At 40.6% G+C, this 13189-nt stretch overlaps 1 protein-coding gene and 1 pseudogene across 2 annotated transcripts; one reads left to right on the forward strand and one right to left on the reverse strand.

The window, feature by feature from the left end:
- The first annotated feature begins 6424 nt into the window (after window positions 1–6424).
- Window positions 6425–8385, forward strand: LOC103339175 (10 kDa chaperonin, mitochondrial pseudogene; annotated as a pseudogene). Its single transcript, XR_016122915.1, has 3 exons — window positions 6425–6578; window positions 7176–7284; window positions 8318–8385. The product of XR_016122915.1 is annotated as a 10 kDa chaperonin, mitochondrial pseudogene (transcript).
- A 432-nt stretch (window positions 8386–8817) lies between these two features.
- On the reverse strand, window positions 8818–11582 carry LOC103339174 (serine carboxypeptidase-like 45). The gene is made up of 10 exons (XM_008242461.2): window positions 11321–11582; window positions 10676–10777; window positions 10485–10580; window positions 10298–10390; window positions 10123–10193; window positions 9750–10034; window positions 9550–9674; window positions 9307–9399; window positions 9075–9192; window positions 8818–8992 (listed from the first exon to the last, which is right to left on the reverse strand). The coding sequence occupies exons 1-10, from the start codon at window positions 11565–11567 to the stop codon at window positions 8837–8839; spliced, it is 1386 nt and encodes a 461-aa protein (XP_008240683.2). The 5' UTR covers window positions 11568–11582; the 3' UTR covers window positions 8818–8836.
- Window positions 11583–13189: the final 1607 nt, after the last annotated feature.

The following is a 13189-nucleotide window of genomic DNA, read 5'->3' on the forward strand; positions in this document are numbered from 1 at the left end:
TCTAGTTAATAGATCTGCATTTGCTATGTCTAAAGAATCCATATTTTCAATCTCCTCCCCGGGATGGTCTGCTAGGAAGTCTACCACAGCTTGTCCTTTGACGGCTTTCGAGGAACATATCGAAGGCAAATTCTGTCAAGGCCGGTCCATTTTCCAATTCTGCCTCTCAGCATTGGTCTTGTTAGCATGTATTTGATCAGATCTGTTTTGGCAATGATATAGATGGTGTATGGCAGCATGTAATGTCTGAGCTTCACAAGCAGAATGAAGTACAAGGCTAGGCAAAGTCTTTCAATTGCAGAATATTTTCTTTCCACCTCTGTTAGAGTTACCTCGCCTGTAGTAGACTGCCTGTTCCTTCCCTTCCTTATTATCCTGAACTAATAAACTTCCAATGGATATTTCTGATGCAGATATATAGAGCTTGAGTGGTCTGCCTCTCTTTGGTGGGGACAGAACTGGTGGATTCGAGAGGTAATGCTTGATTTCCTCAAAAGCTTGTTGGTGCTGTTCTTCCCATTTAAAGGTTTGTTCCTGTTTTAATCTTAACAAAGAAGAGAAAGGCTGGATCTTTCCTGCAGAATTGGATATAAATCTCCTTAAAAAATTAATTTTTCCTAAGAGACTTTGTAATTCCTTCTTGTTTCTAGGCGGCAAAGCTTCTATGATGGATTTTGCTTTGTTTTTGTCGATCTCTATGCCTCTTTGGTGGACCAAGAATCCTAGGAAATTTCCCGCTTGAACTCCAAAAACGCACTTCTTTGGGTTCATTTTCAGTTTATGTTGCCTCATTCTTAGGAATGCTCTTCTTAGATTTGTCATGTGGTTCCCCTCCTCTGGTGATTTAATCACCACATCATCAATATAAACTTCCAAGGAATGCCCTATCATATCATGGAAAACAGAATTCATTGCCCTTTGATAGGTAGCCCCTGCATTTCTCAAGCCAAAAGGCATTACAGTGTATTCAAAAGCACCTATATGCCCTGGACACATGAAGGCTGTCTTGTGGATGTCTTCTTCGCCATCATGATCTGATTGTAACCTGCGTTGCCATCCATAAAAGATAGCATCTGGTTGTGGGCAGCTCCATCTACTAGCAATGTCTGCCATTGGCATAGGGTACTCATCCTTGGGAGAAGGCTCATTCAGATTTGTAATCCACACAGATTCTGACACCCCGCTTTTTCTTTTTAGAATCGGTACAATATTAGCCAGCCAATCAAGCATAGATGGCTGGCCTAATGAATCTGCCTTGAGCAGCCTTTCTATTTCTTCCTTGACTTTCAGTTCTGTGTCCATGGACATCCTTCTTCTGGCCTGTTTGATCTGGAAGGTATCCCTCTTTGATTGGCAGCCTGTGTTCTACCAATCCCCTATCTAATCTTGGCATCTCATGATAATGCCAAGCAAAACAATCTTTGAACTCTTGTAGAAGTGCAATGAGTTCATTCTTAAGTGGTTCTTTCAATAGTGCGCTGATAAAGGTAGGCCTTGGATCCTCCCCTGTTCCTAGGTTTATTTCCTGCAAAGGGTCTTCTACCTGGCAGAGTCATCCAAAGTGCACCGGTGCAAAATCTAACACTTCCTCCTGTAGTTCCTCTTCCTCCTGGCCTTCCGTGCTTTCATGAGTGAATTCTGCCATATTGGTGGCTGGATTCTGCACAAAAAGCTTTCTTTCCTCCAAGTATATCAACAATCTTTTTGTAATGGACCGGATTGTTGCAGCTCGATCCTTTTCTTGTTGATTGGGACTAAACATCGGAGTTTTGGAAGTTTAGGACAAAAGGTCTGTTCCAATCCTCCAAAGAGTTGGTTAGACCTTCTTCAATGAGCCTCTGGGTCGTGACACCATGGGGGCGGCCGTTCTGGTTGACTCCAAAAAAGGTGAAAGGTCCAAGGTCATCATGATAGTACCTTGCCTCACAACACATGGCAGAAGGTAGAAATGGCCGTGGATCGGCCTCTATTATCTCCATGTAGCCTTCTTCATTCCATAAAGCTAACTGTTGATGAAGAGTGGAAGGAACACATAGACTCTGATGAATCCAGTCTCTGCCAAGTAGTGCATTGTAAGTGGTAGAAGTAGTATCTACCACAAAGAATGCAACCTTCAGCTTCTTGCTTCCTACTAAAACATCCACATCCAGGATCCCAAGGGTTTTGGTGATGCCCCCTGCGAAATTGGTGACGGTCAAGCGGGTTGGAATTAAATCCCTTTCTGTTTTGCCCATTTTGCTCAGCATTCTATGAGGCAGAAGGTTGATGGCTGCAGCTCCATCTACCATAACTTTGGGGATAGGAACACCCCCAAAGTTTGCTGTTATAAACAAAGGTCTGAGGTGGTTTGTCATTTCTTTGGTTGGTTTGAGAAGCAAAGTGACTGAGCTGCCTTGTTGGTGGTTCCTTCCGTCTGGGATTGCTCGCTTGCATTCGGCATCTCTTCCGCTTCTACCAACCTGCATTCAAAACTTTCTTGGGAAAATACATCTCCGTCCAAAGTGCTTTTCTGTCCCTCTATCGCCTGTAACTTTTCTCGCGAATGAACACCATATTGATGCCTAGGTCGGCACGTAACAAGTCCTCCAATTCCGCACCAAAGGCCTCGCCTGCATCCAACTCTCCGTCATAATCCATACTGTTTCTCCGCGTACTCCTCCGTCCATTCTCCTGGGTTCTTACATTTAGAGGAGCGATTCTCGTCATCTGCAGATGGTTCATAATCCAGCTTGCTCCTCTTCATATTCCTCGGCCAGCCTTCTTGTCCTCCTGGAATAGGATCAGTTTTTCCTCAGTTGGGGAGTTTTAAACACATCTTCCGAGATGGAGGCGGGATGGATATAAGATTTCTCGAGGACTCTTTACGTCAACCTCTATGGTTGAGAGATTGCTTGTTCATGTCTGGGAGTACTTGGCTCTTTCCCTTTTTGGCGAATTGGCCTCGAAGCACTGTTCGTTCTTCTTGTTATTGAGGAATGTGCGATCGTCTCTGAACCCTCCTCCTTTGAGTTCTTGTTAGCTCCATTGTTGGTCCGCCATTCTTCCCGCTGAATACCACCGCCTTCAATGATGGCTGCCAAAGGTTTCTCACTTAGGGCATTTTTATTGGTATTTCCTCCTTGGGTGTTTGGTCATTCTTACGCTTGGGCAGACTGACAGGGTAGTTTCTGTCTGGCTCTATCATGGGGTGTGATTCCAATCCGGTCAAAAACACTTGGAGTGGCGTTCTGTCTTTCCAGACTACTTCATTTCGACCTCGCACTTGCACTTGCCGCAGAGCACTACTCAACTGAAATGGTTGCTTTTGGTCTCTCCATAATCCCTTTTGGAACTATTCTGCTTCTACCGAGCCACCTCTATAAGCGGTCTGTCTTTCTTTCGTTACGCCAATTTAGGTTGACCATATTAACTTGTGGGAAAAGGGTCTATGGTGACGGATGGAGGTTTTTCTCGCACTTTAGCCTTCTGCTGTTATCCCTTCTGTATGACATCTCAAAACAACACAACTATTGGTAGAATGATTCCAAGAATTGTACCATCGCAATCTTATGCGCCTTTGAGTTCTTCTGGTTTGGGCATTCTGTGAGGTGTCTCTATTGCTTTCTGCAGCAACATTTCATCGAACAAGGCATCTACTTTGGTCAGATCAAAGGAATACACCTTGTTCTGCATTGGTTTGTTTGGAACAAACCCTCCTGTGAATGGTGGCGGCTTCTGATCCCTTGGAGGCTTTGTAAGAGTCTTACAACTGATGGGATGCTTTAATTTTGCCATTTCCGCAACTGCAACCTCTCCCTCCTCCTATCCCTCTGTATCTTCTTCTGACTCTACTTCAATCATATGCATTGAGGAAGAAGGGGATTTAAAATACGTGCCTTTGGAAGAGTTTCTCTTCTACTGTTCCTCCCTGAGCAATTCCTCGTTTGGACGCTTTATCCAGCTGCAGATCTCCAAACAAAGATCCCATCAAATCTTTTTCTCAGAGAAATCTTGAAGGCACTTGAGCCATTTGGATGAAGTGTCTTTCTTCCATGGGGATTCGGCACTTCATTTTGAGCTTCCTGAACCTGTTTATAAAGTCTTGGGCAGGTTCGTCTTCATTACTTTGAGGCGCAAGATCACGATGGTGACTTTTGGTGAATCCTGTAATAGTAGTCATGGAAGACACTCTCCATTTGTTCCCAAGTCTGAATGGAATTTGCTGGCAGATTAGTGTACTAAGTGAAAGCTTGTCCAGAAAGAGAATTCGAAAAGTCTTAGCTTTAACAGTGGGTTATTCTCTATGGCTATGCATTGGATAGCAAATCTGCCTACGTGTTCGACTAATGAAGCATGAGGATCCTCTCCGTTGAATAAAGTGAAGTTTGGCACTTTAAATCCTGGGGACAAAGGTATCTGATCAATGTAAGGTGGGTATGGCTTTCTGTAGGTGGGTCTTTCTCCCTCCTGGCCTCAGGCTCCATCATTTCCCTGATCATCCTTTGCAATGCCCCACATCATTTAAAGCATTAACAGGGAGGAGATTTTGTCCTTGTTCGGCTGGGCATAATTAATTCGGGTTCGCCCTATATGGCCTAGGCAGAACTTCTTCCCTGTGTTCCTCCGGTTCTTCCAGAGCTAGGTGGTTCCTCCATTTGCCCCCCTGCTCGTGTCATTGTTAGCATAGGGTAGTTCCCCCGCCTCTCCTTCCTCTTGCAAAGGAGGGAATGGATTAGGGTCCATCCTTACGGGCCTGTAGGGCAACATCTGGCTGTTGGGCAGAATTTCCATAGGGTGATCTTGTGGGGCCGCTTGTTGTGGAGCAGGTTGAGGCTCGCTGATTCTGGAACTTGTCTTGGCGCAGACCTTCTCGGCCGTATTGGGGCTGACGTTCTTGGATAGGAAAAGCTTCTTCCCGTGTCCTGGATTTCCCTCGCTCGTATTCCAACTACTGCAACAAGAGGATTCTCTTGATATGGCCATGCCCATCCGGTGGGGACCATAGGGAAGATCTAGTTGCCGACCACCTCATCCGATTGGGAATTCGCCATGGTAGCCTCTTGGTCTTTCCCTGAATTGCCTGCTGACCTGCCATTGCATCATAGTCATATTATTTAGAGTATCTTGGCTCCTTTGTGTTGTGACTTCTTGTCGTAATACGTATTCCTCGAGTTCATCCTTCCGAGCCGGTCCCGATCTCCCGCTCCCGTGTTGCCATGTCGAATGGCATCACTCTTCTCGATTCCACCTTCCCGAGGGCTACTTGGTTTATTTCCATATCATGGCGTGGGTTCTGGCTAGAGCTTCCAGTGTTCATGAGCTTGCGAAGAAATCAATGAGAATATGTATATCGAGAAGTCCCAGCGTGCCAAATTGTTCACCCGTTTTGGTTTACTCCTATGATGGAAGGGCAAAGTTCCCAACGCCTTGAGAACCATAGACTGGTCAACAAGTCACTTTCTTTGGTGTGCGGCGTGCCATCGCTAGTAATAAAAATTCTAGCAGACTTAGTTTGGAATGGATAACTTGCCCAAGTTACTGATTTCGCAAACAAACGATTGTGAATTTGGGTGAGGAATATCTCCCAAGTAAGTTCTTTTCTTGCCTCGGATCGTGAGGACTTTAACAATTTATCTCAAGATAAAGAGGTTGTTCTAATGGTTGATGGAATTTAAATTTTTAGGCGGAACCGCCTTTTTACAAAACTATAAAATAAATGCCAATGCTAAAAGATAAAAAGATAGCCGGATCTCCATTTCGCCTGGATGGGAGGCTCGCATTCGGCCGGATCGGAAATGTCTGGCCGGATCGACCGTTGACAACTCGACGCCCGGTTTTCAACTACAAATCGATACCAAAGGTTGATTCTCAGAGCTTTAATGTACCTTAAGCTTTTGTGAAGCTTCGAGTGGGCAAAGCTCGGCTTCTTGATCGAAGGCGAAGTGGTCGTTTGAGGACGCCGTGAGCTAGAGACTGCACTGTGAAATTAGTTGAGGTTTTCCATATTTGGAGAGAACTCAAGCTCTACCTATCTTGGTTTCTCTGAACCAAATTTGTAACGAGAAAAATCTCGCTCGAATGACTTATTTCTTAAGTCCGAGCCTTGGGAATTCGATCTGTGGTTTTACTTGAAATTCAAGTTACTTGAAATTCAAGTGGGCTTGTTGGTTGATTTTGAGTTGTCTATTTGACTGATGGTTTCCTTGTGTAGGATTTTGTTTGATTGGATGATGAATTTTTTGTTGTGTCCTCTACCCTGTTCACTCCTTCTTGTATTTATAGTAAAAATGTTTTTCTGGAGTAGGGTGATTCTGTTCAATATTTGGGCGGCAAAAGATATCTCCCCTTTTCTTTTTAATGGAAAGAAAGAAAATAGGATTTCATCGATTTTGGCAGATAGGCTCTCAAATAGGCAATCACTTCCTACACAAGCCCAGAAGCAAAGGGGTAGATTCGATTGAAGGACTTTAGCAGCTCAGGCGAAGCTTTTTCTGATGGCGAAGCGTTTGGTTCCCTTGTTGAATCGTGTTCTTGTTGAGAAAATCATCCCTCCATCCAAAACCAATGCTGGGATCTTACTCCCTGAGAAGTCCACCAAGGTATACTTGCCAATTTATCCACTCCCTACTTTCTCATTGTTGTGGTTGTTTCCTGGGAAACTTGGATAATAATATAAAATGAAAACTTGAGTGCTCTGTGGTTTTTAGGATTTGAGTTCACTTTGGAAATGAATTGGTTAATTGGCGTTTGATTGATTCAGTAGCTCTGGCTGTGCGTTTTAGGGAGATTGAGCTTTTCCTGTATGTGGGTACTATTTAACATTGCAAGCGTATTGTCATTGTCGAACCAGTACATCAGAAAACCCAAAATCAAAACCATTAAAAGATTGGTTTTTCCTTATATAAAAAATTTTCACTTTCATAGATTTGTTTGTTTTTTTGGTGAGAACTCTAAATAGGAATTTTGTTGCACAGTAACATGAACTTGTGCCTTTTTGTTGTTGTTGTTGTTGGTATAAAGCCAATCTGAATGCGGCTTTGCTGTTACTTAAATTCCAGTCGGTCTCAGTTAGAAAAGTCCAAAAGAGATTGGGGAAATATTATTTTTTCCTCGAGGAAATTAAAAACAAGCATTCTGCATAGAAATAAGGTATTGTTTCTGCAAAATGGAATGTTTTTCATTTTATTACGCTTTAGTTGAACTCTGGAAAAGTTGTTGCTGTCAGTCATGGGGTTCGTGATAAGGAGGGAAAGTTTATTAGCATTTATGCAAAACAGCTACACAGAAGCATGGATACTAATGCATGTACGTGCACCTCACATATACTTAAATATTGAAGTGTATCTTTTTTATGGTTGATTGTTCGGTTTATACGCATATGTCTTACATGCATATGCGTATCAATATGCATGCATCTATCTCTCAGTAAATAGATGCATGTTATACACACAAATAGCTATAGGTTCAAGCATGTTAGTTGAGTTGTTTAGTAGGATTACGATTCACTCAAGAAGGCATTTTTGTTATTTCATGGTGAATGCCCATTCTAGTCTTACTAAATGTTTTTAGATCTGTAAAGCAGAGAGGAGCTTTGGTAAGCTTTGTTTTGGCTTTATTATTACTATATGAGCTCAAGCTAAATTCTGTAGCTCAGAGAATGATGTGAGCATGATTTGAGTAATCTTAGGTAATTTGAGCTGAGGCTGATCTCATGGAAATCAAGCTGAACTTTCAGGCAAGGTGGAGCTTGCATTGCATTGGGTCGGGTTTGATTAATCTACATTAATCAAGCTTGATCTTGCTTTGTACTTGATTAATTAGCAATAATGTTCTAAAGGTGTTGACATTTATCCAAATGGAAGTGACATGTAGACCATGAGATCACTTTAGGTATTATAATCACTTCAATGTCTTTTATAATAGTTGTCTTTTATTTATTAGCTAATCAGAGTTATGGTAAAGCCCCATAAGTTTGTTGTTGGGTTACAGTAGCAAAGGTCAAGTCTCAAATGCAGAGTTAAATTAAGGGCCCAGTCTGTTCTGGCAGTGAATGTCTTGCCTCAAGGATTATTTGGTGTACCTCAACTCAAATGTATTGAACCATAAGCTCTGAAATTCTTTCAAAGTGCTGTCTAAACATTTTCCTGCTATGATTTCTGTTTCTGACTATGAACATCTGAGAATGTATGCTATGTTATATACGTTATAGGAACTTGTGACAGTAGCTGTCATACTGCAATAATGGATGTACTTCTGTTACCCCTTCATTATTATCTCTTTGGACTTTCATATGGTTTTTCTAATTACATGCTCATGAAGCTGATTTCTGCCATTTTAGGTACCATTTATACCGAGATGAGGATATACTGGGAACCTTGCACGACTGATGTACTATATGACCTGTGACTGTGTTAAATTTTTTCATGATTTACCGTAGTGATTTGAGGAGTTCGGTAGCATGTATTGGAGTCATCCTTGCTGCTGATGCGCTAGAGTTACATCTGTTATGTGCTTAAATTAGATGAAAGAAACGTGTAACACTTATCTTTTCTGTTATTGGACAAGTAATTTTAGTGCAACTGTGACGTTTCTGGTTTATGTTGGAATATCGCATAAGCTCTTTTAACATAAGGAAGAAATTAAAAATGTTATCCGAACTATAATTTCATTGGATATTACCACAATATTGCTAATAAAGAGAAAAAGTGCGAACTTATTATTATTTCGAATTTTGCACTTTGTAAGGTTTTATTTTCGGAATGCTGATCTGCATGTAGCTAGCAAATGAATCTGCTTCAGTTATTATGTGTAATGAATGATGTAAGACCTCTGCTCTTCCTTTTATTTATGAATTTAGTCAGTGAGTGAGTGCTTCTGGCAGTGGCTTTCCTCCCAGAAATGAACTAAATAGAAGCAGTGATCTCTCTGGCTGTGTATATGGAACTGTATGACCTGCTCCTCTTATAGTGGCGAACGACAGAACATCACCGTATACTTGTGTCCATCCAGCAACCTGAGAAGTTAAAGAAATGAACAATGGTTAAGAAGGGAAGGCAAGAAGCGGAGTCCTTTCAAATCTGGTTAGGTTCACAGACCTGTTTTTCTTCAAACCAGACTCTGTAAGGCACGGTCGTATTCAGTTCCAAGACCTCTGCCAATCCATCCACCGCTGTCCGTGTCCCAGTTAGTGGGAGAACAGAATCTTGATCTCCACTGTAGAAATTCAAGATATAATTTTAGAATTTGTAAAAGCCTTTACGACGTCTTGGATGACGAAGGGTTTTTGTACGGCAATGAGTATAATGCAGACATACAAAAAATGGTTACCTGTAAGCCAAAATCCGGATTCCAGACCGGGAAAGGTAACCCAAAACAGGAAGCATTAATATTTCCATGCTTTGCCGATTATACCTGACGACGCTGTTGTAAAGAGAATGATCGAAGTTAGAAAACAGCGGCAGGCAGTGTAATACTACAAGGTTAAAGCACAAATAAACCAACCGAAAAGACTAGTGGTGGAACATTTCTTTTTCAGGTTGTGATTATGAGTATTTTAGGTGAGATGATTACTCGCTGCAAATGGTCCAATTCGAGACTCCAATAAGCCGAGCGTGAAGTGCCTCCTGTACATCTTGCCGGTTTAAGTATTTAATTGTTTCATCTTCAAGACAGACATCTATCTTCTCTGTTTCTTGCTGTAGATGTGAGTGAGTGAGTGAGTGACTTCAACAGAGGAAATGAAAGGAGAAAAATGCCAAGTCTTCAATTACCAGTTGAGTGAGCTTCCGAGATTGAGCAGCATCGGAGGATAAACAGACGTCAAGAGTAACGTCGTGCGGATCGATAAAGTTACTGATTTCTGTTTGAACTTGGTTATATACTGCAGCACAAGCAGGGCTAAGTTTACCGATATTAATTATCTGCCTAAGCATTTGAGAATAGTTGCAGACAGAGGTGAAACTTTCAAAGGTGGCATCTGATATTAATCCATGAGACCAGTAGTACTCTGCCCCTGCGTTGAAATCAGTGTTGAAGTCCAGAAGGGGGTTGCCTATCTGCATTATATAAAAATAAAAAATAAAAAACACTTCATTACTTAAGAAACTTCAATTGGTCTCAGTTTTTCAACTTTTATTTGCTTACTGCTATGCCCTTGAGATTGAAATTCAGTTTCGATTGGACAACCAGACGTGCAAGCTGTGGAACATAGTGGCCTGGGAACAAACAGCAAACAGGGTTGTTTAGATGTTGGAACCAACGATTCATGCCTTAACAAATTTTTTATCCGGTGACCGGAGTTTATTAAGGGAATGGTTACCTCCATAGCTCTCTCCTGTGATGAAGAAATCCCTGTTCTTGAACTCTGGGAATTTGTCAAACCAGCGCTCAAGGAACACGAGATTATCATTTGCTAAACAGAAGAGAACAGACTCACAAGTCAGAAAGAATCAGTTTAATTTTGAAGTTCTTCTTAGTTTGATGAAGTAGTGATATGAAGTGAAAACCTGTTATAGCATCATTCACAAAATCATAGAATGATTGGTTTGATGAGTAGGAGAAGCCAACTCCTGCAGGTGACTCCAAGTAGAGCATATTTGCTTCTGCAAAAGATTAAAAAGGAAGAAAACCATAACGAGAATTAGTATAAGCTCATTAATTGATTGAGCATAGCATAGACTTTAATGGGATTACTTACCTTTGTTCCAACTAAAATCATTCTTGAGCAGAATGTCCCCACTTGGTTTAAAAGGTCCATGCTCAATGAAGGCTCCAGCTCCAACAGATGAGCAGCCAGGCCCTTCATTATTCATAAAGTTCAATTAACTATCTGGTTTCACTAGTTGATTACATGTATGTAAATGTAAGGATAATATAGATGTAGGAAAATTTTCAAGTGAGGATGTTCTCATTCCTCCCTATGGCAGCCCCACAATGTAGTTTAATGATCGTAATCGTCAGCATTTTAGGTCATTCTTCAAAGATGATTGTTACAAAAAAGGGGCCATCTCGGAAACCGTTTTGTACTTTAAATTTTGTAGACAATTACGGTTTCTCAGTCAAGAATGAAATACTAATGACAATAATCAAATAGTAGTTAAACAATTTTAAATTTGACTCATTTTTTGGTATGGATAATCTTCGAAAAAAAATTCTAAAACTTGAAAGCTTCTAATCATAAAATTGCAGCCCAGAAGATATATGTTCACAGTTTTCTTTAATGCTACAATTCTAACTCGAAACTTCTTGCATGTATGAAAGTACGCTCGCTTACGTGTATATACACACTCACATAATCTAGTAAGATTTCTAAATGATGCAAATAAGTGAATGGTAAGCTCACCTCCATTTAGCCAAAGAACAAGAGGCTTTGAAGCAGCATCAGTTTCTGCTTCAACAAAGTAGTAGAAGAGTGCCCTTTGTTGCTTTTCGTCCACAGTTACATATCCTGCATATTGCTGGAAACTCACTTGTGGCTGACCTGGCAAACTGGTGATTTTATCAGCTTCTGGGAGGGAGTTTGCTGTTAAAAATGCTTGGATGAGAGTGGCACATATTGTTAGGAGGATACTCCATTGTTGACGTTCCATAATGAGAGAGAGAGAGAGAGAGAGAGAGAGAGAGAGAATATATGAATGTATTTTTTCTGTGGGATGGTAACAGAGGTATTTATAAAGGGTCTGTTAACTTTATCCTAATTTTCTTTTACTTTTTACTGGCAGTGACTGTTGATAGAACTTAAGAATGAGTGTGCACCTAACCTCAAACAGAATGCAGCTGTCTATTGGTTTTCACGACCAACCAATAAGTCAAGCAGCAAAAGAAACAAATAAATGAATCAAAGTCGAAGAATGTTGTGACATTGTTGTGAGAAGTTCACTATTTTTTTATTTGAACATAACAATCTACCTACCTTGTCCCTTTTTCTATCCTGACTTTGTGACTTTGTATATTTAAAATTTGCACAGATCAGTGCCTATAGGAATCAAAATCAAAGAGGCTATAAAAAGTGCATTTGACTTGGTGTTTTCTGCATTTTTCTTGTTTCCTCTATCTGTCAATGGCCGGTTCTGTTGTCTTTGCTCACAACTCAAATTGGACTATCCGTTTTTCTTTTTCCCCATGGCCACATGCTTATGAAATATGTTTTCCCTACTCTTTGTATACAATGTTTTTCTTACATTGTAGTATACAGCGCAAATTTACTTTGGACTTTCACTGTTTTATAATGAACAAGAAAATAATTTTTAGATTTCAAAATGTTCAGCCAGATGGATTAATGGCAATATGAAATTTCTTTAACTTCATAAAACTGCATTTCTATTTACAATTTTAAGACAAAAGTCCATACTTGTGCGAAAAAGAACTTGCATGTCACGAGCTGTATATATAATTATCTCTCTATCTCTCTATCTCTCTCATGTATTATAAACCCCGATGTAAGTAAGTTTTTTTCTCCTTTGTGTGGTAGCTAATTTAGATAATCCTTGCAAACATGAAAGCTGGCTGGTGACATGAAATTCAAATTGGAAAGCTAGAGGCTGGGCTGACTTGAAGAGTCAAACTTCAGTAGCAAGATTGATATGGCTTATCAATCCTGAAACGTGCTGGGCATAAAATAAAAGAACACGCAGAGAATTATTTTACATGGTAAAACCCCACCTCTGGGGAAAATCCACGGGACTCCTCCAATACAAATTCACTATAGAACGATGATTACAAGAAGTACTCACACACTTATCCTAGACACATTCTAGATAATGTTTACTGACTTCTTCGTAACTCAACTTCTGTCATGGGATGATCTTTGACACTCCTTATGTTGAACGCAATACTGGTCACGATTGCTTCAAACTCGCCGGAGGAAAACCGCCACCATGGTCTTGGTGCCCTCAATCGTATGAGTCCCCAACATGCATATGAATGCAATATGAAACACTTGATGATTTATCTCAAATAAATGCACAACAACTTTTGCTTAAGAATTCTATATGCTCAACACAAATATCAAAAGCTGTAACTAAGAAAAGAAAGGCACCCCCCTTTTATGCAAAACCGTGTTCTCTCTAGTAAGAGAGAAGCACAAGGGTCCACCAATCCTATTCAATCATCACAATCAAATTTCGTCCAATATGGACTCTAAGCAAAAGGTGTAAAAACATGAACACATATCCTATTGAAATATGCCTATCAAAAGTAATATATGGACTCT

The sequence above is a fragment of the Prunus mume genome, linkage group LG8 (genome assembly GCF_029339155.1).
Source record: "Prunus mume cultivar Tortuosa linkage group LG8, ASM2933915v1, whole genome shotgun sequence".
Classification (NCBI taxonomy): Eukaryota; Viridiplantae; Streptophyta; class Magnoliopsida; order Rosales; family Rosaceae; genus Prunus; species Prunus mume.

Coding starts and splice junctions, on each gene's coding strand:
- LOC103339174 (XM_008242461.2), bottom strand. CDS start 11,567: ATGGAACGTCAACAATGGAGTATCCTCCTAACAATATGTGCCACTCTC. Junction 10,391..10,484: donor TGTGAATGATGCTATAACAG/GTTTTCACTTCA, acceptor TCTTCTGTTTAG/CAAATGATAATCTCGTGTTC. Junction 9,400..9,549: donor AATTGGACCATTTGCAGCGA/GTAATCATCTCA, acceptor TCTTTACAACAG/CGTCGTCAGGTATAATCGGC.